The sequence below is a fragment of the Aythya marila genome (genome assembly GCF_965140915.1).
Source record: "Aythya marila genome assembly, chromosome: 1".
Taxonomy (NCBI): domain Eukaryota; kingdom Metazoa; phylum Chordata; class Aves; order Anseriformes; family Anatidae; genus Aythya; species Aythya marila.
The window spans coordinates 137,071,522-137,099,287 of record NC_139042.1 but is presented as its reverse complement, the minus strand read 5'-3'; the positions used below and the strand labels follow the sequence as shown (position 1 = coordinate 137,099,287).

Here is a 27,766-nt window from a genome sequence, read left to right as displayed (position 1 = left end):
GCTTGCAATCTTAAATGCTATTCAAAACATCTGTACATCACATAAACAACCTCACCTAGCAGTTTAAAAAAACTGTTCTACCACAGTGGGATACCTAAGTTTCTACCACAGAGGTCACAGATCTTCTGGTGGATGGGGAGGACCATATATCATCTTATTCGAAAAAAAGACCAAACATGCAGGCATATTACACACAACTTAAATGAGCACGCAGTCCAATGCCAACATTACTGCAGATAAAGTACATACAATATATGCCTGGGTGACATGTCCAGGTTATGGGTATGGTATACAGAGTAGATATCTTTCTACTCATCTATCGTGTAGTTTATACATGCTGGCTCACCTCTCAGGCCTTTCTCTGCTGTGGTCCAAAGAGGGCACAGAAATCATAACAGCAGTAAAAGTTGCCACAAGGGCAACATGTGCTCCCAATGCTATTTTTTGCAAGGTCCCTATTGTCCTGCTTCCTTGCAGATTTCACGCATACTTCAAAAGACATGTGAGGTACCACTGTTCACCAGGATGATTCATATGTGGTGTCAGGTGACTTGTCACATAGAAAAGTCCTTTCTGTGGCCAAACTCTTTGGCCAAAAATATTCTGCCGGACAGCTGCATGTTGGTGAGAGGTGCTGAGCTACCTCAGCCTGGTGGCCACCTCTAGGATGTTCTCTTCCTGGCTTGCCTGTGCCAAGCACTGGAAAGCAGCTTCCGAGATATGTAGATCTCATGCCTAACCCACAGCTACAACTACAGTGCCATGCAGGCACAGTCCTGCAGCTGGGCTAGAGGACAAACTCATCACTCATCTCTGTTACTAATCTCCTAGCGGGTCCACAGGGCTCTAGTGCACTCCAAACTTTAGTCTTGTTGAGAAAACCTCAGCACCCATAAGAGCATGCTCCAAACTGTGCTCACCTGCCAGAGGAAGAGTGCCCAGCCTTTTATGCTTGACCAACTGGTCTTCCCCTCACCTAGCTGCCTTTGATGTTAGCCAGGCAGGGCAGGTCCAGGACCCACACAGCCTTGACTTGTCCTTCGACAGGGCACATGGGATTCATAGCCAACCTTTGTTTAGGTCACATGCCGAAAAAATTAAGGATAGTAAGAGGCATGTCTAAGGGAATTCAAAGGCACAGGTGAAAGGTGAAACCAGTATGATTTTCTGTTCTTGCCAACACTGTTTCTCCTCCACACTGTTTATGATTATTTACTAACTTGTATCACCTAGGGGAGAAGTTGCAGCAATATTCAGTGACCCCTGAAGGGGCCTAACTCTTGGGGGTGTTTTATCAGATTTCAACTTGGTTTTCCTTTCCTCTTCTTCTTCTTTTTTTTTTTTTTTTTTTTTTTCAATATTTATTTGAAAAAGTGTTTTAGCAAGATTTACAATCCACAAAGCCCTACAGACTTGGAGAAAAAATCTCAGGTGGTACTTAAGAAATTCCTCATTTCTAAACCTCAGTGGATTAAAGTTTCTGCCCTAATGATCTGTGTGAGCACTTTTGTATAGAACTCTGAATAACTTTATTGATTACATTGTGTATACTATAAGTCTCTGGAACCTTAGTCTTATTTTTCTTTACTAAAATAAATAAATAAATAAATAGCCTAAATTAATATATAAAGTACCAGAATGGATTAGTGCATTAGCCCTTGCCTTTGCAGACTTACTTGAAATCCAGACAGGATTTCAAAGAAGAATGTCTTAGCAGGCAGGATCATGCTTTTCAATGGAAAATATTTCCATACTTAAAAATAAATAAATAAATAAATAAATACACTTATTTGATGGTTGCTGAAGCACTGAGGTGCTTTGACAGATCTATCTCAGAACTGGTATCATTTTCATAAAGAGCTAAGAATAGAAACACTTAACTAAAGCTGTTTGGAAGACTCCAGCTGGCATAACAGAAGTTACAGATGAAAAATGAAGTTATTTAGCAGAATGGTTAGGCCTGACTGAAAAAGCAGCACATTTCTCATAATTTTCTCTTTTCTCTGACAGTGTCTTCCCAGCTATTTTCTTCCCAATGTCTCCCAACTCACGCTTCTTTCATGTAAGCAAACAAATGAGAATGGAATTTCAGCTTATAAAGCTGAATTTCAGCTTTTAAAGTAACATACAGGACCCAGACTTTGCTCTGTTTTCAGAAAAGAAACAGGATTTTTGTCTAAAACCAGACTGTCTCCACCCTGTCTTTCTACCCTCCCTTGTCCTTTCCACCTGTTTAGATGTTTTCACAGTGGGATAACACATTCATTCCCTCCAGCCTAGGGCTCAGCTGTTATGAATGGAAAATAAAACCAAAGTTTGCAGAGTATTTTTAGCCCAGAGAAAATAAAGTGGTTGTAAATACCATACTCCCACCAGCTTCTCCAGCTTATAGAGATCCATGTCCAGAAAGAAAGGAAACTGCATGGCCAGGCTGAACCCGTTGATTTGATATCAACGCCAAGTATTCTGGAATGACTCACCCAACAATCCCACCCTTCTTTTTCTTTCTGTTTTAAGGTGCCCTTCCTTGAAGTCACTTCATCTGGTTTTCCCCATCTCTGTGGCACTAGTGCTTTCAGGACCATATAGGCACTCAGCTGGCCTCAGCCCATTACTGTGATCCCTTTGTACAAATTAATCTGCTGATGACTCGCTAATCAGCAGGTTGCAGATGGGTCTCCTGTTTCCCTCTGATCTCACAAATCTCCAGGGACTCGCCTCCTGAGAAGAGACAGTGCATAAGGGAATACAACACTAAACAGATGACACATATTTTAGATCTGTCTAATGGCTGCTCCTGGTTTCCAGGCTCTCCAAATGCCATTTGTTTCTAACAAATGGCCACACAAGCCGTGGAGATGATATTTTAAAAATGTCTTTGAAATGACTGACTTACCTCCAATGGCATTTGCAGCATGTGTACCCCTGACAGTAGCTCTCTGTACTATCAAGCTGCAGGTAAAAATTAGGAATTCAGAATAAGAAATTAGAAGCTGACAAGATGGGTTCACAGAAAGCCTGGCCTGAATAGAAGAAGTGGTTTAAGGACTGAATAGACTAGAAGATAAATCTCACCAGCATCTACGGTTAGTTCTAAGCATCCTTGAACTGTGACTTCTAAGTAGAGTTTTCACTCAAGTTGCAGCAAAGTAGCGAGTTCTTCATTGCTGCATGAATTGTGTAGTATCTTGTACACAAGAGCAGCATATAATTCTGGCAGAACTGACATTAAAAGAAAAAAGAAAAAAAAAAAAAAAAAAAAGAACAGTTGAAAGGAAGTTATAAGTCATGGAATATCCTTTATGCAAATGTTTCCAATTTTCTGTTTTTGTCCCAGGAAAATCTGAAGATTTTGTAAAATTGGCCAGGACATCCCCCAATGCACATCTCAGCAAGGTCCCTTATAGAGCAACAAAAGGCATCCTTGCTCAACTTTACAGCCTGTATATTGTCCTGATATTTTTACTATTAAAGAAACAGGACAATGCTTGTTTTCTTGCACTAATTCCAATGGGCTCAGCACAGTTCCCACCCATCCTATTTTTTCTTTCAAAACAGGGAATTCACATGCAATCTACATCTTCAGGGTGTTTCCATACCCACATATTGTCTGGGAGGGCAACAGCTGGCGCAGAGAGAGCCAGCACCATGGTAGCAATTTGACATGGATGATGGATGATGGCCACTATGTCATAGCTTAGCCCTATGATATGAGTAGAGGTGTAGTCACTGAGTCTGAGGCCTGCCATGTGTGTTGGACCCACTGCACACATCAAAACATTAGAGAGGTGTATGCGTACCAGGTCTCACAATGACTGTATTCGTTATGGAGGCATCATGAACAGCTCAGATGTCCTTCTGTCCAAGAAATCCTGGAAAGAAATATGGCAACTCCTTTGGGAGCCATTGAACTCTCCTCCTCCATCTCCATTTACTTAGTCATCAGTAGCATGCTGTTATGGGTTCACTTAGTTGTAGGAGTATTCCCAGCAGACCTCCTTAAAAAAAACACTTTTTATTTAAGACTGAAAAGCAGCTGCTGATAATGCTGCCTTAAGCTGGCCATTTTGCTTCTGGCTTCTATAGGTTCCACATTTTTCCTATCCAGCCCACACAATAAGCATTTTAGCTTCCATTGTCTGGGATTTTCAAAAATGCTCTGCATTGGCCTAACTGATCTCCCTGTAACCAATACTAAGTGTGTTCTGTTTTCCCTCTTACTATTATTATTGAAAAGATAGAGCATCCACAAATAAAAGATCATCTGCAAAGCTGAGGTCAGCACACAGTTATTTCAGTAGCTGACACACTGCTACATGAATGTTGACTATTTAACAAGCAAATGTAATCCACGTTTATCTTCTACAAAATCTTTAGTACATTATTTCTGGAAGTTCACTGCTATAATTTGTGAGCAAGCAATTTAGGGAAATGGTTCTGTTAATCAATCCAGTTGTATGGGGGCAGCAGAAGGAAGGGGAGGGCAGAAGGGAGGAGAAATATATTCCTCATGCTTTCAGTTCTTCTGTGGGGAAGTGAATAACATATGCCTAGAATTATCTATTAGCAAGTGTTTTAACCCTCCCTACATCTGGAAATCTTGCTGCTAATATATAGCATAAATTCTTTGGGATTAGACTTTTCTCTCTCCGTAAATCTCAGAAAAGCCCCCCCCACAAACACACATCTCCACCACTATCACCAAACTGATCATATTTACCCAGACTGGATTCAGGGTGTCAGTAAAGAGCCAACTCTAGTCCAGAAATGCCATCCTCCGCATAGAGACTGCCAAAGGAAAAAAAGAAATAGGAGGAAAAAGAAAAAAAAAAAAAAGAAAAAAGAAAATAAAAAAAAGAAAAAAAAAAGAGTTAATAACATGAGTCAGATATTTAGATATTTAAATGGCAGAATTTCTGTTTATCAAAAGGTATCTTTTAATTTAAAGCAAGAGTAGTCTAAAACACTGGTTTTCATTAACTTTTTTCAATTTGGCAGGGAGGGGTCCACTGAAGACTCCTCTAGACCAAATTCAAGCACACAGCAAGCCTAAAACCAGAGTCTTGGGTTTCTCTTTTTAAGATGCAGAGAGCCCGGTAAGAAACCCCCAACTCAAAGGGGTCTACTATCCATAGCAAAAAATATCTAGTACAAAGTAACATTGGCAAAAATCTGCCTATAAGTCATGAGAGGAAAGAACAAATTTCTTCAAGAGTGACTTTTTTTTCCAGATGCTCTTTCTGAGCAGTCTCACAAAACCTTTGGTACAGTTTCCTGTTATTTGCAGGACAGAAGGGAAAAAATGGACATTTTAGTCCTGGCACATATAACCTAAACCTTTTATTCATGTTTCTTCTTCCACTGAAATAAGTGATAACTTCATAGTGACTCCCAACAGGATCAGGCTTCAGCAGACACTGAGTGCTTCTGAAGAGTCCAGTCTTTACACCAGGAAAACTGGAAAAGCAGTAAATTTTGTAACTTATGACAGGAGCACTGTGGGTGCAGACTGGACCTCAGATGGTAGCATTTTTGTTGCACAGCATGAATAGGATGTACTTCATAGATGAGCAAGAAAAATCTCCCTTCATCTACTCAGCAAGTTGTGCATTTGAATACTTACTTAAATATTTACTTGCAGCTGCTAAAAATCTCATTTTCCAAGAGATCTCCAGAGAGGTTCAAGGTCTACTCCGCCGTGACTTGGATGTCAAAAATGATATTTGGAGAAATCTCTGTTGTTCTCTGAAAGAGAACAGATTTTTATTGACTTACCCTAGATAGTTGAGTTAGGTGGCTGCAGTTGGTTTTCTGCTTTCGTGGAGACTGGGCATTTGCCTTGGCTTGCTGTAACAGCTTCTGGCTACCTGGTCCCACATGTAAGCAGGTAAATAATTGACAGATGTTTCTCTTTATGCAGCTAAGTAATAACTTTCAACATTATGTCAGGGGAGATTAGGAAACAGGAAAAAAATGTGCTTAAGAAAGTTTGGACCTACACTGCTATGCTGTGGTTACCCAGCATCCCTGCCACATAAGCTGTAGCAGGCGGATTTCACAAGTGCCTGAAGTTGCTAGTTATAGAGGGTGTTTACAGGTGTGCCATTATCAAGTAGTGATATAAAATATTACAGCAGAAAATCATGTCTAATAAGCTCCAGCTGCCTGTTAAATTAGAAAAAAATCCTGCAGCAAATAATCAATTTGAAAAACAAGCAGTAGTAGGACTGAAACAAAGGAGCTGAGCATGAAAAAAAAATCTTGAGTGATTCAAGCTGCAGTCCAAAAAGTATATAAAATTGATGTTTTCTTAGTTTTGCTTTTGTGCAGATATTTGCTCCTGCCAGCACAAGTAGCTGCTGAGATCACAGCCTATCTTCTTTTGCCTCAGTATTCCTACATGTTACCATAGATGTTTCTGTGAGATCGTAGGCTGAATCATAGGGCTGACTTATACAATGCAGTAGTTTGCAGAGGTTTAGTAATATGTTTTATTTCAAGGCAGAACTGAAAACAAAAATACAAACAAACAGCAGGGCCTGGCAGCCCTGGCAGCCTCTTTCCCCTCCCGCTCTGAGGAGCTGGTTGTCCTGCTTCTCCTCCCAGTTTTCTGTTGGCACAGAGCCCCTTCAGCTGGCAAAACTGGGGCAATTGACCCTTTCTTCCAAAGACCAAATGCAAGCAAGGCCCAAGCTGGCTCTCCTCAACATAACAAAAGGGCTCAGATCATAAAAGCTGCAGCATTGGCCATGTTGGGCTGTGCACTGCCATGTCACTCCACAGCAGCCAGCAACTCCTTTCTTCTTGGCTTACCTGGAACCTAGTGCAACAGGATCCCAGTCCATGCTACCGCTCCTTCTAGATGTAAATACAATACTACATGAAAATACAGCTTATGTGACCTAAACACTTCTAACGGTCCCCTCATGGAAGGGAAATCAGATGCTGAGAATCCACAGCCTCATTCTCTTGTTCATTTAAGGGATACCAAAATGGACTATCAGTTGCAGAAGAGGGCAGAGATACTCACACTGGCTTTCAGTGATCTGGTTTGAGTACCAGAAGCAGTGCTGCGCTGGTCAATTCACTATGGTTGTCTCCTGCCTAAAGAAAACAGAATCTGCATTCCCTGGGCCTATCATAAGCCCAGACTTCGTTTTCAGACAAGACTGTAGTAAGTGCTGCCCATAGTTGGTGAGCTTTCTCAAAACACTTTCACAGGGCAGGATATGATTTTTGGACATGCACCTTTATTTCCATTATTATTCATGGCCACATAAAAGATTTTAGATTAGAGATGTGTCAGGCTGGTGCTTTTCAGAAAGGATGCTGGAGACCTTCCCACATCAGAGACAAAGCCTTTTTGTTATTCCCACAGACTCCATCAGGTTAACAGACTTACATCTTCCATCAAAGCTGACTAAAGATGTTTTATTACGGCTGTGTACCAGCAAATCACAGCACTGAGGACTGAATGCAATTTCCATTCTATCCTCTATGTATACAGCTTTTTAGTTGCTCCTGATTCTCTCAAGCAACTTTTTTGGATCAAACAAGTCTCTTCTGTTCATTTTTGACCATCAGGAGAACTGGTTAGCTTACTTTATGCTTTAAAATACAAACAAGCAAATGTCTAATTGTGTCTCAGGTGCCAACACAAACACTTCATGTTTATTGTAATGGTTGGACATACTGGCAGTATATTTTGAGTACACTACTGACATGTAAAAAGCAGATTAAATTATACAGAAAGTTGGTTGAGGAGCTTTGAAGTCATGATAATAACTGTTTTCATACACAGTAAAAATTTCCATTATGTTTCCCAACTCGGTCCAAATTCAGGATGCTGTATGTTGCACACTTGGTAGAACTTGCTAATCAGATTTCCTGTTTCATCTGAAGTACTTTTCACTTTGGAAGGCAATTGTGAATCAAGATAGAAACAAAGAACAGCCAACTCTAAAGACATTTAAGGTAGTCAGGAACAGTGTGCTCTTGGAGGCAAGACTGATTTGTGGCACAAGTAAAGCTACCTTTTCTGCTTCCAAGTTTGTTTTCACCCAGGATTAATAAAACACTGTAATCCCTTAGGACTCATAAACATGTTAGGTCTGTCATCTCTTGAGGTGACCCTCTCATCATTGAATCAAGCATGATGGGAATTTTATGTAATTTTTGAGTCAGTGTAGTATGTTCTAACTAATCATCTTTCAGAAGATTGCACTAAAAATTCCCTGTGCAGTTCAGTAGAATTACAGCTTCTTCTTCTTCATTCCCCTGGCAGCAGGAACACAGCCAGGACCACCAGCAGTGGTCAGGCTCTTCTGCTGAGGATACCTTCAAGGCAATGCCCAGCCAGGCAGCCCAAAGTGACTGAGATACTCATTCTGGGGACAGCCCTGAATACTGAAAAATTAAATGTACATGTATATCTTGATAAGCCTTCAACGCTGAGATCAGCTGCAGCATGAATGCAGCTTGAAGGGCATCTATCAGTGCAGATCCAATACATTCTCTTCTAGTCAAAAGAATAAAAAAGAGGCAAAAAGAGGCAAACCTTCAAGTACTTTTCCCTTTTTAGTGGGTAGGAGAGAAAGAGTGCATCTTCTCAGTGGCAGCAACATATGGCCTTTCAAATCCTGTTTCCCATGAAGATGCAGACAGTGAGGTTGACAGAGGCAATAGTAATACCACCAAAACTGTGGATTCATGGACTTTATGCTGCCTTGCTGGGTCTGACAGCAGAATGGCTTGAAAGTCCCTACATGCCACCTCCCCAGACAGCTTGACCAGAGGGCAGGTCAGACCAAGATAGTTCATTCCCTTGATCTTTCCCTTTTCCTTGATCTTCAAGGCTTCACAGGAAGCCTTTGAAGCAGTGCATATAAGGGCAAGAGCTGTTGCCTTAGGTTTCGATCTTCACAAATTGCATCCATCTTTTACCCAACTCAAGATGTTCTGTTGATCAATAGAAGCAGATACCAAAGACTCATTAAGGCCCTTTTCTCCAAGCTTCAAATTGGAGTATATCCAGGTTTTCAAAAGCTGGACACCATTTAGCCAATCTGCATCCTCTAAAACATCTCAGGGCAGACATTTAGCCTGTTAGCCTTAATATTCCTTGAAAATTTCAGACATATGGCTCCTGACCATTTTTCAAATATGTTTGAGATTCAATCTTCAGAAAAAAAAATCCAAATTATCCCTTTCTCCAAGAAAATGTGTTACAATCTTAGTTGCCCTCCCAGAGCCTTTTCTTGTTTCTTTGAACATTTTTGTTAAAAGCTGGAGAAATAAGTTGTCAAGGAACAGGACTGTGTTTTATTTCCATTCATCTGATGAGATATATTTCAAATGCTTCATAGAACTTTCTGACATTATTCATAGAATAAAATAATATTTCTTTTTGCATTCATCTTAAGAATTTATTACAAGTGCCAAGTGATAAATTGAACATGAATTAGGCCATCAATCCCAGAAATGAATTGCAAAAGTATGGATGGGAGATTTTGAAGGACTACTGTGATTTATAGTCTGTGATTTATAATCTGCGACTGTTCTGTTATTATGTACTTTGTTTTGCTCTGGTATCTTAATCTTGTTCAGTTTGCATTTAATACATGTCATGAAGATGTTTGCTTATTTACAAAATTTTCCAAAAATCTCTAAGTAGAAACAGCATTATGATGCTTTTGGAAAATTATGACTTTAGCTCTTCAGAACTCATGTAATAAAAGTACTAAATGAACTTAAAAGAGGAGTTGCAGAGATATTTCCCGATTGCTCATTTTTTATGAGAGCCGCACATATTAGGGGTCTTACAATATTTGTTTTATTATCTCCAGTTTCTTGTAACTGCTTTCAGCTGCGATTTGTGACTTTGATCATTCTTGGAGCTTGTATGGCAGAATGAAAAGGAAATATGCCCCCTACAAAAGAAAATGTTTCAGTAAAAGAAAACTTGTTCTATAGGTGGAGGTGTTTGGACTTATCATAGAAAGACAGATCCTTCAATTACATTTGGGTTTAGTTGAAATGTTACTGCCTGAAAATTATTCCCACTTAATGAGAGGCCTGTGAGCAATAGGTTAATGCATCAAGTCCAGCTACTAAAACACCAACAGCTCCAGCACTTTAAAGTATTTCCACTGTTAATGCCTGCATGGGTTTCAACAGACAGGAGGTAACTTCTGCAGTGTATGCAGTAGTGGCTTCAATGATTTTGGACAGTGCCTGTATGGCGTATGAGTGGCAGTCATCTCTGGTTCACAGTTAGGAATGTAGGGCCAGTAAACACCAGCTCACCAGAGTACACCAAACACCAGAGGACATGACATTACTCAGGCTTCTGTGTCCTTGTGTAAGAGAGAACTACCTCCTCCTACTCCGGAGTTTTAGATCAGCAATAAGCTGACTATGAATCCTCATCTGCAGCTACAGAAAGGTTTCTGAGACTTCACAAGATGCTTCATATCCCAGTGCTAGCAATCTGGCAGCTTTCACCAGCCCAAACTCATTTCCTAATCATGTCTTTGGGCACTGCATCAAATATTTGGCTTTCAGTTAACAATAGCATCAGTAGAGCTCTCTCCATGCTGAGTTCCAATTCTGCACTGTTTCCCTGTAGTCCTTAAAACTAAACTTGCACCAGATGAGTGGTAAGAATGGATTTTAACCTGGGCCTGATCTCCAGTCTGCCCACTCATTTTCAGTTCAACTGCAAGACCACTCTTGGGACATTGTTGGGATAGAAGAGACTTCTTAAAAGATTTTATATCTGACCTGTGCTAAGTGGGGCAAGGTGGGGAGGGGGAGGCAGATGCTTGCTGACTGCAGTATGTCCCTGTGCCACAGAGTTGCTCACTGACAGGAGTAACACCTCCTAACTGGCCACTCCAGCCTCATCCTCCACCTGAGGAACACGAGAGAGAATCCAACCCTTTCATAACCTGTACACACGTGCTAAATAGAACAACAATGTGTGACAAGAAACCTGTCTCCTTAAATGATTTTGTTTGGATATATTAGCACTGCACTGGACAGAAGGCATTTGCTGCCAAGCCCACACCCTCCCCTTCCACTATTCAGCCTCCGTCAAAGCTAATGTTAGTGCTGTTGTAAGTAGGATTTCTTAATGCAACACACATATACACAGAATCCCTTTAGATTCTGGTTTATATCTTCAATGAGAACCTTGGCAGCTGTAAAAATATCTTTTGGTCTGGTCACTAATCTAAAGATTTTTTTTATCTCATTTCATACACAGTTATTAAAAGAGCTGGAAGTTCTGGCAGTGGTATTGCTCAGTTTTGTCAGCTAATCCCTCCTCCCCTCCCTGCCCCCCAAATTTAAAAATGACTAATTAAAATCCATCATGGCTTTCATGATTAATATATTTAAACAATTTGAGAAAGGACATGCTTTTCATTGTTGTCTGCTTTACAATATGATGCTTCATCAGAATTAAAGTAAATGGAATGTTAACAAGACTGGTATGTTAATTACTTACATCTGAATCACCCAAATTCAGTAACTAGCTATGGGTGTGAGCATCTGGAAGTGGCAAACAGATTTTTACAAGGCACAGAATTTATCCAGTATTAGTGGCTGGATATATCAGAGTGTCCACATCAGCTCTGTAATTTCAGCTGAACACAGTGCTCTTCTTTTACTGCCTTGCACTCCTGTGCCAGTATTGCTGGTACCATGCTGTGCTGGGGGTGACTTTGTTAGCACTGTGAGTTCCATCCTATTACTGCCATCTCACTAATGAGTACATAAATCAGTTCTTAAATCTGTTGCAAGGAATAGTAGCAAAAACTTCCAGCTCTACTGGTTTGTGAGTTTTAAGGGAATACATGAACATAAAGTGTTTTCTAGCATCTGAGCACTTATCTGGTTTGTTTCTGCTAATGCCTGTGTTGTTCTGTATAAATCCTTGTCCAAGACACAGGACCAGAGCAGATGTTTGGGAGATGCTGTGTGCTTTTGTTGTGTGAGAGAATGGTTAGAGGTAGCAATGAATTGTTTTCTTCTGGGAAGTTAGGAGTATGCATTCAGAGCATCATCTTGAAGGGAGCTATGCAGAAGGAAGGTACATGGGCTAACTGGAAACCAGGGTATGGAAAGTACTGACATCCTAGAAATCAGAAGGGGATGATACTGCTATCACTAGTGGCATCTGTAGATGTTGTGATGGGGACTTCCACATTTTTCTAGATACTCCTTCCCAGATACAGAGCTCACTGGTCATACTAGCCCCGGTACGCATAGCACTAGCAGCCTGACCTTGTCATTAAAAAGTGCATTTCTGTGGATTTGAGTGGGCTTCTTGTAGGCATACCCAGAGAAATGAAAGGATTTAGACACCCAAAATACAACTTTGACATCTCCCACTAAAAATTTAGGCCCAGCACGTGCAGTTTATGAACAGGATTGAACATTCCCTTGGTACACAGATGTGTGCTCCTGGGTATGCCCAGTAGTGCCTCAGTCATAACAGAACTGTGCAATTCAGAGCCTGTCTCATAGTTAAGCCCTATCATGACCACAGATGTGGTCTTTTTCTATATATTCCACACAAACAAGTTGATTCATTCAGAAGTTCCCAAGCAAACCCATTGAATGATGCTCTGTATGAAATACTGTGGTAAGCGTGGCTGTCTTTCAGAGCCCAGTGGGTGACAGCGGTGGCATGACTCCTGCTTTAACAATGGCTATAATCCCCTGGGTACAGGGAATCTGACTTCAGCTCCTGCTGGGGGAGTCAGGCACATCTTTCTCCCCTTCACATGTCATGATTGCTGGGCTATCCAGAGAGGATAAGGTCATTCCTAGACTTTCTGCTTAGCTTAATCCACAATGCATGACTTCCAGCAATGAAAGATGTATTTAGCTGGAGTAAGTGAGGGCACAGTTGCTTTTCCAGATCTAAGAGCATTCGCAACTGGGTATGTGAGTTTCCATCCCTCAGGCAAAGGAGAAAGCTGGCCTGATCTCAGTGGCCACTGGCTGCTTGTACAGTCAGGAGCTACCATGCAGCTATTTCTGATTTAAGAGGTAAGCCTACTGAGATCTTTTAGAAGCATAGGGATCACCACCTGATTTCAGGAGAGTTCTAGATTGTTAAATAAAGGGGGGGGGGAAAGGAAGGAAGGAAGGAAGGAAGGAAGGAAGGAAGGAAGGAAGGAAGGAAGGAAGGAAGGAAGGAAGGAAGGAAGGAAGGAAGGAAGGAAGGAAGGAAGAAAGAAAGAAAGAAAGAAAGAAAGAAAGAAAGAAAGAAAGAAAGAAAGAAAGAAAGAAAGAAAGAAAGAAAGAAAGAAAGAAAGAAAGAAAGAAAGAAAGAAAGAAGAAAGAAATAAGGAAGACAAAGACTAGTGATTAATCTTTTTAATCTGATGGATTTCTTTTTTCTTTTGATAGTCATATTAACCTGTTGAACTTCTTGTTTCCCTTTCCCTACTTCTTGTGATTTTAACTACAAGAAGCAGAGGTGTGGCTGGAGTTTTAAGGAAGTTTTTATTTTTAACTCTATGTATTGAAGAAAAAAATTTCATACATAGCATTAAGGATATGTGCGCTCAAATCATGCATTGTTTCTGTCTACTAAATTTGCTGTCATAGCAGAAACCCTTTCTTCATCCTTTTGCCTCCCTGACTGAAATTAGTTGTCAACTTTACTTTAGTGACACTCTTTTAAAAAAACTTCCGTACAGACAAGTATGATAACTTGTGCATATTATCAGATGAAACTGAATACCTGAACTGAGAGCAACAAACATTGTCGTTATTTTCGTTAACTTATTTTGGGTAATCTGAAGAATCATCATGGAAGTGAATAAAGTTGCTTGATATGCCCCTGTGTGAGTGTATGGGAACACTGGGGAGATGGCTACAAAAAGGATGGCTGTTCTGCAGCATTGGTACAGCCAGTCTACCAGACAGCTGGAGACTAATTCAATATTTAGTTCTGCTTGCTGTTCTTCAGAAAAGACAAATGTCTTTTCCACTACTGTTTTTCCCTTTTAATATCCAGCCATTTGGTACCACAAAAAAAGAAAGTGCTATTCAGAACAGTATCTTCGCAAACAAGAGATAAAACAAATGCCAAACCAAGATGCTTCAGTAATGCCGACATCTTCAGATCAGGAAGAGAGGACTAGGCCAGAGGCAAGAAAATCTGTCTCGTCTTTCCACCACATGACATTCAGAGAAGTAAATGAGTCTGAGAATTTTAATGTCAGCAGGTTTTTAGGTCTTGAACTTTTGCTGCAGGACGTGTTCTCAGGAATGAAGAAAAATGAAAAATAGCCCCACAAGATGAAACCATTACTAGGGTCACACAAATAAGCATACTTGTAAATCAAAAGGTCCTCATGTTTAGAAATGGACTCATAGAGTTCACAGCAGTTGTAATCATTATTGCAAATGATATACACTCATTTCAAAGCAAGAGCTATGGTTTTGATGAAATTAATTTGTTCTCAGTTAGCTTACCTGAAATCAAATTTATACTAATTAAACTGTCTAAAGTATAGACTCTGAAGAATGGTGCTGGATTGCTCATGCTGACAAGGGGTTTGTCATTAACAGTGAGTTCTTAATATTCAGTATTTAAGAACCCTCTGGGATTTGTGAATGAATTCCACTCCAAAAATTTCAAATCTTTGCTTACCTTGGACTAAATACAAAAAACATATCTACAGTGTTTCCCACTAGTGTGTGTGCACACATGCACTAAAAAAGTCTTCTTATTTTACAGCTGTAGGGAGGAAGTCACCTGAACCTTCATTTAATTGAGGAAGAAGCCTGAAGTTATGCATATAGATAAATTCATCATTCAGTCCTGTTCCAAGTGAACTCTGAGGGATGCCTGCTTGCCAGTTCCCTGGGTGTTGACTAGACTCTGAGGTTCATACACCACACCTTACCTACAGACCTCCCCATGTTGGTACCAAAGGGCCCTTGCCAGCAGCAGAGAGACTAGTCTCAGTTATCAAAGATTAGTATTGGCACTGTGGGATGGCACATTACAAGAAATGAGATTAACCATATGCCAGAATAGATTTTGTGCTGTGTTTACTGTCTGTCTACAGTTACCTGGCTTTCTGATGTTGTTTGTAGCTTGGCCTGACCTGAGACAACACGTAGCTGTGGTAGTGACCTCTGTGGTATGGACTTGTATTGGGTTTACGTGGCAAGGGCTTGGTAGCAGGGGGGTTTCAGGGGTTGCTTTTGTGAGGAATCCAACAACTGCCCCATGTCAGATCAGAGCCAGTTCCACACAGCTCCAAATAGGATCCGCTGCTGGCCAGAGGTGAGCCAATGAGCAATGTTGGTTACACCTCTGTGGGAGCAGCTTTAAGAAGCAGGAAAAAAAAAAAAAAAAAACTGCTGTACAACAGCAGCTGGGAGAGAGGAGTGAGAATCAGCCCTGCAGACCCCAAGGTCAGTGCAGCAGGAGGGCAGTAAGTGCTCCAGGCATGCAGCAGCAGTTCCCCTGCAGCCTGTGGAGAGGCCCCTGGTGGAGCAGGCTGTCCCCCTGCAGCCCATGGGTCCCACATGGAGCAGATCTCCACGCTGCAGCCCATGAAGGAGCCCCCGGTAGAACAGGTGGATGTGGCCTGGGGGAGGCTGCGGCCTATGGAGAGCCGCCCCCAGGAGCAGGCCCCCGGACGGAGCTGTAGCTCGTGGAGAGGAGCCCACGCAGGAGTAGGGGCAATGCTTCCCATGGGGGACCCATGTTGTGCAGTACATGAATAACTGCAGTCAGTGGGAAGCCCACGCAAGATCAGTTTAAGAAAGATGGCATCTCATGGGAGGGACCCTGTGGTCCCCACACTGGAGCAGGGGACAGAGTGATTGTGAACAGAGAGTGACTGTGAAGGACCAAAAGAGACAAAGCACTACGGACTGACTGCAGCCCCCATCCCTCATTCCCCTGTGCTGCCCGGGGGAAGCAGGGGAAATAGGGTGAATGAGGAGGGGGAAAAGTATTTTTAGCTTCTTTTTAGCCTCTTATTGCTCTAATCTGTTAGAAATATGCAATAAATTATATTAGTCTCCCTATGTTGAGTCTGTTTTACCTGTGACAGTAACTGGTGAGTGACCTCCCTGTCCCTATGTGAACATGTGAGCCCCTTCTTATTTCCTTAATATTCTCCCCTCTCCCTCCTTTCCCCCCCCCCAAAAAAAAAAAAAAATTATTTTGAGGAAAGTGAGTGAAAGTGTGTTGTGATGGAGTTTAGCCACCCATCACAGTGAAACCACCACAGGACTATAGGATGGTACACTGACTTTGATTTTTGTAATTACTTACTGTATTTGTTGTTAAAGACAAATCATACAATATACATCTATGCAGCACAGCAGGAAGCAAGCACTGATTTTCATGAGACAGTGGGGCTTGAGCTAAAAATACAAAGAAGCTGTATCAACATAAAAATGAAAGCCTCACTTAGCAATAATGGAATCATACACTCATAGAATGGTTTGGGTTGTAAGCGACCTTAAAGATCATCTAACTTCAACCTCCCTGCCTTGGGCAGAGACACCTTCCACTAGACCAGGTTGCTCAAAGCCCCATCCAACATGTTCTTGAACACTTGTAGGGATGGGGCATCTACAACTTCTCTGGGCAACCTGTTCCCATGCCTAACCACCCTCATAGTAAAGAACTTCTTCCTAATATCTAATCTAAATCTAAGGCCAGGGTGACAGGGGCTTAGATTAACCTGGTCTAGTGGAAGGTGTCCCTGCCCATGGCAGTTGGGGTCGACTATATGATCCTTAAGGGTCCCTTCAAATCCAAACCATTCTATGATTCTATGATTCTATATTTACTCTCTTTCAGTTAAAAGCCATTATCACTTGTCCTGTCACTACACTCGCTGACAAAGTGCTCACTGGCTTTCTTGTAGACCCCCTTTAGTTACTGGAAGGCTGCCATAAGACTGCTATAAGATGCTATAAGGTCTCCCTGGAGGCTTCTCTTCTCCAGGCTGGATAACACCACCTCCCTCAGTCTGTCTTCATAGGTGAGGTGCTCCAGTCTTCTGATCATCCTTGTGGCCCTCCTCTGGACTCGCTCCAACAGGTCCATGTCCTTCTTACATTGAGGGCCCCAGAGCTGAACACAGTATCCTAGGTGGGGTCTCATGAGAGCAGAGGAAAGAGGGAGAATCACCTCCCTCGACCTGCTAGCTATGCTTCTTTTCATCCTCTGGAAACTGTGATACAGCTGCAGAGCAGGCAAGCAGGTAAGGTGTGGTGGGTCTTGGGAGATCTGTTAAGGAGTCTCCTATCTCTTGTATATTTTGAGAGATTATAGGGAAGAGGGTGCAGAGGGTGGACTAAATAGGTGAGTTTTCTTATGAATGTTTAAGACTTTAGGTTAGCCTCTATGTGAATTTATGTTTTCTAAATGCCCCAAGCAATTCTCAACCATCACCACGGAAGACACTAATCAAATCAGAGCTGCAGGTTCTGGAGATGTCACCTGGGAATTCTGGACTCTCCATGCCAGTTCCCCTGCTCAAAATGGGCCTGGGTATTGTGGTAAGCAAAGACAATGACCATGGCACTTCTTGCTGGCTTTATCAATAGATGGTATTACTGGCTTCAAACCTCAAGCTGCAGGTAGAGGTTGCATGGCAGTACTTTTTTATTGTGTAGCATTGTGTAACTCTTCCTGCCACCTTTCTGGAGAGGCACAGCCAACTGCTCACACCATTTGCATCCAGCCCAACAAGCTATGCCGAATGCCAGTCAATGAGGAAGTCTGTGATACTGCTGAACAGCTACAATGAGCCCATTGTCCCCTCGGGCACTTCCCCTTCAGCAACTGAGCTGGCTCTTAAATGTCTAGGAATCATTAGCAGAGTAAACCCAGGCAGAGAGCTTTGCAGCAGGTGGTGCCACCTGTGGTTGCCTAATCCTGTCCCAGAAGAGACACACAGCCATCACCCAGTTGCAGAGGGGTCAGGCACTGCATGCTGGTGAGCCAGAGCCACACGGGAAGTGAGCTGGGGCCATGGCTCAACGCACAGGGTTTACACACTGAAGTTGTGGCGCTCTGGCAATTGTACTAATGTACTTGTTTCGGGGTGAAACAGATGTGAAGATCCTGCCCTCTAAGTTTTTCTCTTCTTTGGGAAATACAGTCAAGATGGACGCTGGCGGGTTGGTTAGCTAGCAAGCAGCTGAAGCTCGTTTGTATAGATGTGATATACACAGTTATGTGCTCCGTCCTGAGTCATCTGCAAGGACTCTGCCGGCTTCTGTACATAGCCTGGCTTTGGAAGGAGGTTTCATTTGAGAAAGTTCACACTGAAAACTATCTAGAAAACAGTGGCACCAGACACCAATAATTCCAAGAGGAAGCATTTCTTAGCAGTATTATCTGTGTGTGTATCCAGTTCAAGCTACTCTCTAGTAGCTTCCTGCGTTTTGACCTGACCACTGAAAAAATATGTAAAAAGGCCCAATTGCCAAGTGGCTTTGGAGGCACTACACTCTAGGTGGATCATATGATTAGGAATCAATGGAAAAATCAACAGTTGGTATTAGTTATTCAGCAGCTGGTAAGAACTGGTAGGAATGTGAACATCAACATTTCAAAAAATGAGACTCTTACATGGTGCTTCAGGTTCTCCTAGTAGAGGTAGGTGCATTGACTCATTAAGGTCAAAAATGGAAAATATGTAACTTTAAATTACTGACAATAATTTTATATAGGCATTTGAAGAGCACAGTTAAAGAGTTCCTCTAGGAGGAACCAAGCTATATATTAGCATTTTTTCCTGTCGTTCAGCAGTATTGAGTGAAGAGAGGTCTGTGTACAACTCCTGAAGGCTCAACAAAAGGTATCTGAGAGACGCAAGCTATCTTAATGAATTCGCTGTACAGGAGTCTCCAATTCCACTGGGAAAAAATTAGATAAGCCTGAAAACCACTAATCACATCCAGGAGAAAACAGAAGGCTTTAGATAGGTGAGAAAGAGTTTATCCAGCCTGCCAAGTTTTTTCAAGCTTCCACAAATTTCACACATTCGTGTTCAGTTGAAACTGAGACCTTTTGAAAAGTCCTATGTCAAAAAAAAGAAAGCCAAACCCCAGAATAATCAACAGGTCTGAAATTAAGGCTGTCAGCTGGGACATGGGATGCCCAGTTGAGTTCCCCATGTTCCACCCTGCTTGGGAGTCAAGGTTCCCCAGTAGTTCTTTGCTGGCAACCTAGGAGAGAGCTCGGGTTTTGAAGTAATGAGTGCTCTCTCAGAATTGGCCTATAGATTCCCATCTCCCCTACAAACTGCTAAAAAGCTTGAGATTTCAGGCTGTCTGGCTCTGCCAATGGAGGTGCAAGGAGATGGTAGTCTTTGCACCTAATTTAGGAAATGTGCTTATAAATGAAGTAGGCTTTTAGGCCTGAATCCATCTCTGATTCCTGGAGTAGAAAAGGACATACTGTATCAAAGAATAAAATGGACAAAATGTTCCAATCACTTAGAAACAATTTCTGTCTTTATAATGTAGCAGGTCCATAGGAATTTTTTCAATGCCTTTATTGCTTTCCTTTCACTTCATGGTAGAAAATGTTAATGGGATCCAAACAAGTACAAGGGAATTAGTTGAGCCTAAAGTGAGAAGTGACAGTGAGAAAAATAATAATGATGATGATGATGATGATGATGATGATGATGATGATGATGATGATGATAATAATAATAATAATAATAATAATAATAATAATAATAATAATGCATACAGCTCATTTGTTTAATGGGATTTCAGCAAGCAAAGTGAACATATAAATCAGGAGTGTGGATTTTACTCTTTGCTAAGACACACACCTGCAAGAAGCATTTTCAGGGATACAGATGTCAGATAAGGATACGGCATATTTTTTTCCCAGTGATTTGGCACATTTTCACACTCAAGTGACACTGCCTAGGTCTTTTAATTTGATTTTGAATGAAAGCGCATGAATTCACCAGAGCCACATATTCTCAGAAGGACAGTAGAGGAAATTCTTTTTTATTTAAAGTATTCAAGAATAAATAAAATAGTGATAAGTTAACAATGAATTAAGAGTTGAAATAATGAGAGCTGTCTGGAGCCTCTCTGAAGGCTTGTGGCAATAGTAAAACCTGTATCACAAAAGAATAAAAATGAAAAAGGGTGAACTTGCTCCTCTAAGATGTTACGAGGTCAAAAGGGATCATTAACATGGACTGCAAGCACAGACCATGCTGCCAAACCTTGTCATAATGAAACCAGCAACTACATTAACCAATACAAGCATTTGCTTAACAAACGATCATGCAAAGTGGATTGTTTTATTTTGTATTTTGTTCCCTGCTAGTTTTCCCCCCACTGACCTGCCAGGCCTCTGAGCACTGCCAGCCTACTCAGGCTGAAGGTGAGCAGAGGTATCTGTGTTGGTTTGGGACAGTTTTCCTGCCAGAATTGCACACCTGAGATTAGGAGGCTGGGCCAGGCCATCCACCAACGTGATCCATGGTGTTGCTGCAGGGTGGGAAACCACATGAGCACCGCTGGCTTTCTCTGGACAGTTCTGGCTTTGCCACTTTCCATTTTCCTCCCTCTAATGTGGCAGTGCACAGGGAAAGCTGGACTCCTAGTGTAGAATTGAAGCCGGAGCCTTGGCTAATCCAGAGCCTTCTGAGTTTAAGACACTGGTTTGTAGACAGGTTCTCTGCTCCTCCCAGGCTGCCAAAGCAGCTCCTGCTGCAGGTTGGTGCATTGCTGTGCCCAATCCCTGGCCAAGAAGAAGTGGTGGGGAGATGGGCACCGGTCAGCCATTTCAGGGGATGTGCAGCCTGCTCACAGCCTCCCCTGTTCCATGTCCTGTCAGCAAGCCCAGGCTTTATTTAGTCCTAATCCATCGCAGCCGCACGCATGGCCAGGAGGGCTTTTAGATGTCAAAGCCTGGGTTTCTGTGTTGCCACATGACTTTCCCATTAAGGAGCCAGAGAGAAAGTCCAGCTTGTCTGTGATGAGGGCTTGTCCCTTGGCGATGCGCTGGCCACTCCCCGGCGGAGCAGGGCATGTCACAGCCTGCCTTCTTTGGAAACCCCAGCCATCCTCAGGCGCAACGGGGTGAAGTAAGGACAGTTTTCTTTATCTTTAAATTTCCTTGTTTTCTTGGGCACCAGCCAGACCCTTTATTTTTTTGAATATAGTTGTTTGTGGTTTAATTTCCTCTGTTTTTTTGTTTTTTTTTTTTTTTTTTTAGTATTATTATACCAGCAAAAACTCAGCTTCTCACTGGAGTTGTATAACAAGGGGACAAGATAGAGTGCAAAAGCTCAATTAAACTAAATGGTTTTCCCATGAGATCTTGCATGGTTGTGCAGTCAGTCTCACACAGCAACTGTAAAATTATTTTGTGCCACCACACAGGAGCACCTGTTCTTTATAGCATTGATAGTCAAATTTGTACAAGCAGGAGACAAGAATCTGGCTGCCACAGGGTCTTCATCTTCCTTGTTCTGCCATAGCACTAAATTCAGAAATCTCTAGGTGTATTAATGTTTGCTTCATTAATGGTGAGATCTTTCCTCGGAAAAGAGCTTGCATACAGACCATCAGATGTAAATCATATGGATCATATGGATCATAAATCATCAGAGAAGTAACTCTGATTGTGCTTTTCGAGGCAACAATGGAAGTAGTCGTGGCCACTTTGCCCCATCCTTGCACCATCTTCTGCACTGTGCCAGCTCAGCTGTTTATGGGGCTGTGTGATGAGCCAGGTCAGGGAACTGATCCAGCTGGAAAAATAATCATTTTTGTTTCCTGAACTCTGTTTCACTTGCATCAGTTTCCTCTACCACTTTCCTGTGTAGCCACAAAAACAACTACTCTGGCTCAGTGAGTGGCCCACAGTGTGGCAAGCAGAAGTGCCCACAGGTGCAGGAGTGGAACAAAGAACTGCTTATGCTAATTAATAATGTTTTCATGATGAATTGTTAACTACAGCCTTGGAAAGAATCTGATTTCAAATTGCAGACAGTCGCACACCTTGTTATCAGCCAAGGTTGTAACAAATTACACCAGAAAATCATCATGGAATAACCATTTGCAAATGAATCAAAAATGCTCATAACTGGTGACATAACTGTACAAGCAAGTTACATGTTTTGTTGAGCACAGCTAGTTTTGAAAAAAAATTCAAGTGTGAGGTGCAAAAGCCAATTCTGATTATCTCAAGGGAAGCCAAACATAAGGACAAAATATCTGCCAAACAAACCTCATTATAGCATTCCTCTCAGTCATTCTTTTGGTGTTTTACATACTGATGGCCCTGCACTGCAGGCCCACAGAAGGCAAAACTCCCATGGATCTCAAAGAGAAGTTCAGTTTACAAGAACAGTGCCAGAACAATATGAAAATCACTTTTCCCACCACTGAAATGCAGCCACCTCTAGCATGGGATCTGCCAGATTTTAGACAGCTCACAACTTTGGCCAGAGAAGACATTTCCATCCCATAGCTGAGATTACTGTGCAAATAAGACATTATTATACAAAGCAGGAACACTATGCACTCTACATCAGTGCAGATGAGAAATAGAGAGGGAGCTCAAATCCTTCAACTATGGGAATACAAGCTCCTACAGTGACACTGTGTTGCCAACCATCACAATTATATTGCCAACAGATTGAATTGCAAGTCTCAAGGTACTTGGCAGGTTGGGGTTGGGATTGGGATGGGGGCTAGGGCACAAGCTCCTGGAGGGAAGCTGTTTTGCAAAAATCCCAGCTTTCTTTGGAAACAAGAATGACCTTCCCTGTCCTCATGATCATAGAGAAATGTCCAAAAGCTCTGTGGCTCTAATGCTCCAAAACCAGAAGGGGCTTTTTTGTTACGCTTCTGAAAATCAAGCAAAAATAAAACTAAAAATCCTGATGATTTCAGAAACCTTAATGAAAATCAGTTAACCCTTGGGTTGCAAGCTGACTAGTGTGGTTTCTGTGAAAGTAAACTTTTTACTCACTGCCCACACAGAATTTTCATTGTCTCCCCTGCAATGGGTGAAAGCAGAGCTTGCCCACTATCTTTGTACAATTCCACTCCTGTACAATGGCAAATGCCTCTTGGCCCTGGTGTTTGGGATGGAAAAGGCTTGCAGGTGTGTCCTCAGTGCTGAACTAAAGCATTGCGGCTGTGCAACCCCTTTCCCATAGCCCCACTACTTCTAGGAAGAAAGCCAAATTACATCTGGAGGTGTTAACGTTTAAATCCTTGGGGGGAAACTTGAGAGCAGAGAAGGGGGCCAGCCCTTGTGGATGGACAGCATCAAGACAAAAAAATTACCAGGTATTGCTGAGAAACAAAATGCCTCAGTTTGGCAAGCCTCTCTGCAGACTGGGCTGTCCTCTGGATGTCTGTGCTCACTGTAAAATACAGCTGCACTTCAGCAGTGGAGGCAGCAAGTTACCTTTACCTTTGTTTCTGATTAGTAACAAACTGCCTGCATCAGAGTCCGTGTCTCTGAGCTCTGAAGGTCCCAGAGTCCTCCAGAGGATACATTCCCTTCACCACCCTCTGCTGACAAGGACTGGCCCTCCAAATCCAGCAAGGCTGCCTACACCTAGACACAGCACACCCACTGCTCACCCAGGGCGGATCTCTGCTTGCTCAGCCTTTGCCATCCCACCTGAAGGTGGGAGCAGATAATTTCCAGTTACAGTTAAAATACCACTGATCCTCACTGCTAAGCTTTCTCTGGCAAATAACAGCCATTCTCATTTTGTCCACTCCTTGCTCTTCTGCCCTCCCTCTTCTCCCTCCTCCTTCCTCCCCAGCCATTGGATGCTGCTGCTCCTTTTACTGGAAGACAGTGAAGGAATAAAACACATATGTGTTTCAGCATATAACATATCAATCATTGGTCCCAAGAGATAAAAGTCCCCTGTTAAATACAAAACTCATCCAGTGACCAGGCATTTTCTCATTTTACATATGGTGGTCATGCTTTTCCTCATAACTGACTGCAAATAGGCAAATGCCTATCATTGCATTGCATCGGACCCTCATTGCCCTTTGCCTAATCACTTAGTACAGAAGTGTGATGAATATGCATGCTCCTCACTGGAGCAATTTAAACTGCGTATGAGCCCATGAAATACTGACATTGCTTTTCAGTGGAAAAACATGTTTTCAAAGTGCCCCAGACCAGATAACTAGAAAATCCCCTTGCCGCTGGGAGAGTTGCTCGGAGCACTGCAAAGTCATCCCCTCACAGGAAATATGCTTTTTTCTTGATGGGGGAGGAGAAAGGGGAAGCGTGTGCTGTGGTCAGGATTAACCCTGCCTGTTCTGCCCAGGCTCTGACGGGTGACGGGGCTAACAGGTCCCCTTGGCCATGCATGAACAGTGCCAAAGAGCCACTTCCGTCACCATGCCTCTGATGAGGGGCTGCTGGGACAGCAGGATAGATAACCTCCCTGGTTTTATACAGGTGCTGCATCCACTCGTCTCCATCCCAGACAGCACATGCAGGCATTGCAGGGCACAACTGCTCACCTGCTGCCAGTGATTTGTTTGAACTGAACCTGCCAAGTTTACCAGAGGCACTGCCCCATGTTGATACCCAGGCCTCACAGTTTGGGAGAGGAAAAGCTTATGCAGAAAAGTACAGATGATGGAGACCAAGATGGACAGAGACTGCTTGTATTATTTATTTAATTTCTGTTCTTATATCCTCTAAGTGCAACCAGAAAGCAGGGGTTGCTCTGGGGCAAAACTACATGGCAGTATAGACCACAAGACTTTGGAGTGCAGTTTGCACAGCCAAATGCACCTCTCAGCTGGCGGTATCTTTTTTTTGTAGTCAGGCTCACTGATGAGGTAAATAGCTGGAACCGAGTCTCTTCTCCTAATGTTTGCTTCCCCGCACCTCCCAGGTTTCTTTGTTTTAAAACAAGGGTTCAGATGAATCCAAGTTAATATTTGCATGGCACTTCAACTACATGAAGTGCCCATATAAAGTATATGAGACTGAAAGGCAGCATGCTCTTGTAGTGTTTGAACACCATGTAACTCTGCACTAGGAAAGCGGGAGAAGAAAGGTGACAGCTGGAAATATTTCTAGGAAATCTAGGATTTCTCCACATTCCCTGACATCTTTAACCTCTTTTATAGAAGCTATATATTTGTTTCATCCCTTCACGCTCTAACTTTTTTGCTTTACAAATATCCTTTAAACCGTTAAACACTGAACCAACTGGAAAGCTATGGGGAAAGATGGAAACTAGATCACTGACTTGTTAATTGTCTCCATGGGGTTTAGCTGTACCCTGCGGAAAGCCGGTGTTTCTGCTCAGAAAGCTGGTGAGCAGAGACCAGATTTCAGGTTTTCAGAGACGTTCAATTTCCTCTGGGAGGAAATAGCCAGTAGGAAACCAGGAGAGATGAGTCCTTGCTTGAATTTAATTATTGAGGAAACCGTATTCCATCACTGACATCCAGGACACTGTTTGTTTTTTCTCATCTCAGAAATACTGAGCCATGCTTTGTGGGCAGCCTCAGCACATTTGATTTGTTTTCTTTTGGCAGTCCCAGTCCTGCTGGCTGACTCAGGAGCCTGGGCCCCTTTATTTGTGCTAAAGTGGCAGAGGGGGAAAGGGAGGGGAGGGAATTTTCATCAATGGTAAATCATGATAAACTCTCCCTGATACCGCTTGCTATTCTTTCTTCGCACTCATTGTCCTGCAAAACCTTACAATGGGAGGGGGAGGGACTAAACCCCAAGACGAGATGCTGCTGAGCACCAGAAAGCCCCCAGCAGACCCAGCTCTGCACAGCCGCTGCGCCCACAGCCGAGCACTGGCTGGTCCTGCAGGTGGCTGCTGGCGATGGTGGCCCCCAGCATTCACAGCCCCCTTTTTGCTGAATCCAGGAGATGGTTTTGCCAGCATTTCATGGTCAGTGTGTACAGAGGAAAAAAAAAAAGAAAGAAAGAAAAAAGAAAAAAAAATCCTGCAGCAGGATAAAATGCAAAGAGAGGCTATTACTATAATATGTAGTAACGGGATGGTTGGTTTGGGTGTGGATTTTTTTTTTTGGTTTTGATTTTTGTTTTGAACGTTCAAGAAATAGACTGAGCAAGCTGTTTACCACATGAAACAAAGCTGGACTGGGATATTTTCAGGCCACTAAACTTGGATTTCAGACAGCCAACTTGGATTGACATACTGGATGAGCTACAGCCGATTGGCATGGAGAAGTGAGCAAAATATGTATCTGTCCTAGTGCCAACTTAGGCTAGGCTGCCGTTTTGTTTGGTGTCTAGAGAGCTGGTTTTCGTAATTAAGCCAGCCTTCAAACCCTTTTTAAATAAAGCTGAAGAAAAGAGGAACTGAAAGGGATTCCTCTCAAGCATATGTATACTGCTCTAGCAACTCTTGCACCGTTTTCTGTGCAGCTTCTGAAAATGTTTTTTTTGTTGTTGTTGTTGTTGTTTTTTAACTTGTCTAGTTATACACACACATGCTGGTGCACAAACACTTACAGAGCACAGGAGCAGAGAGGACCTGTCTCACTGGGCAAGCCATGCATATGCTATTTCTGGGAGATTTTCTCTCTCAAAATCATTCCCCAGATTTTCTCTCCCCTGAACTCTTCAGCATCAGCAGCAGGTCACTGTACCTGCACACCAAACTTTGGTAAGCGCTGCAGCCAAAGCACCCAAACAAAGCACAAAACACTCTGTTCTGTCCCGGAAATGGGCTGGAGGGGGAGGGAGTGGCTTGCTTGGGTTTATACACTTTTTTCTTCCTTCCTTCCTTCCTTCCTTCCTTCCTTCCTTCCTTCCTTCCTTCCTTCCTTCCTTCCTTCCTTCCTTCCTTCCTTCCTTCCTTCCTTCCTTCCTTCCTTCCTTCCTTCCTTCCTTCCTTCCCTCCCTCCCTCCCTCCCTCCCTCCCTTCCTTCCTTCCTTCCTTCCTTCCTTCCTTCCTTCCTTCCTTCCTTCCTTCCTTCCTTCCTTCCTTTTTCTTTCTCTCTCCCTTTCTTTCTTTCTCTCACTCTTTCTTTCTTTCTTTCTTTCTTTTCCCTGGCATCAGAGCCAGTGGTGACTTAGATTATATTCACCTCGTGGAGTACGAATTGAATCCTAAACATTATTCATGTTAGGGAGAATGCAGGTCAGGGAGGAAGGATTAAGCCGTATTCAAAATTTTGTTGGGCAAATAAAATGTCATCTCAAACGGTGAACAGAAGTGTGAAAACTGTAGCCAATTCCATTGCTAACCCAGGCAAATTAGGAAATGATATAGGTGCCATAATTGTTAAAAGCATGAGTGGAAAGGCAGGGGGAGTAACCTGAGCCCACACCCACTGAGGTGGGTGGGCGGTGGGGGCAGCCCCTGTGCAGCTGCCTGGAGGTGACCATGGCCACCTCACCGCACGCTTCTTTCGCTTATTAGGATGTGGAGAAAATCCAAGAGTTTCTGACTGTTCGAGAAGTGCCTGAATCTAGTATAAGTGTGTGCTTTGCCACATCATGTTGCTGAGTAAAGTCACGGATGCTCCTCATGCAGGCTTTTATTTGCTATTGTTGCAGAGCTGATAAGTTGCACATATGAATAGGACAGTGGAGTGGGAAGGGACTCCTTATTTTTTTCAATTTTCTATTATTTTTCCTTTTTAATAGAAACTTGAAACTGACCTATCAATCCATTTGAAAGGCTTTTGTTTTATTTAAAAAAAAAAAAAAAAAGCTGGAAATTTAGGACGTTAA

The 27,766-nt window shown here is 42.5% G+C and overlaps 1 protein-coding gene across 7 annotated transcripts in view; it reads left to right on the top strand.

The window, feature by feature from the left end:
- Positions 1–27,766, top strand: part of LOC309884532 (potassium voltage-gated channel subfamily KQT member 1-like) — a 527,319-nt gene that overhangs the window by 474,317 nt on the left and 25,236 nt on the right. The window contains exon 19 of one of the 7 annotated variants that reach the window (XM_082773603.1): positions 17,433–17,556. The exons of the other annotated variants lie outside the window; for them this stretch is intronic. Coding sequence (XP_082629729.1) covers positions 17,433–17,556 — 124 coding nt within the window. The remainder of the gene's footprint in view (positions 1–17,432; positions 17,557–27,766) is intronic. 7 annotated transcript variants of the gene reach the window in all.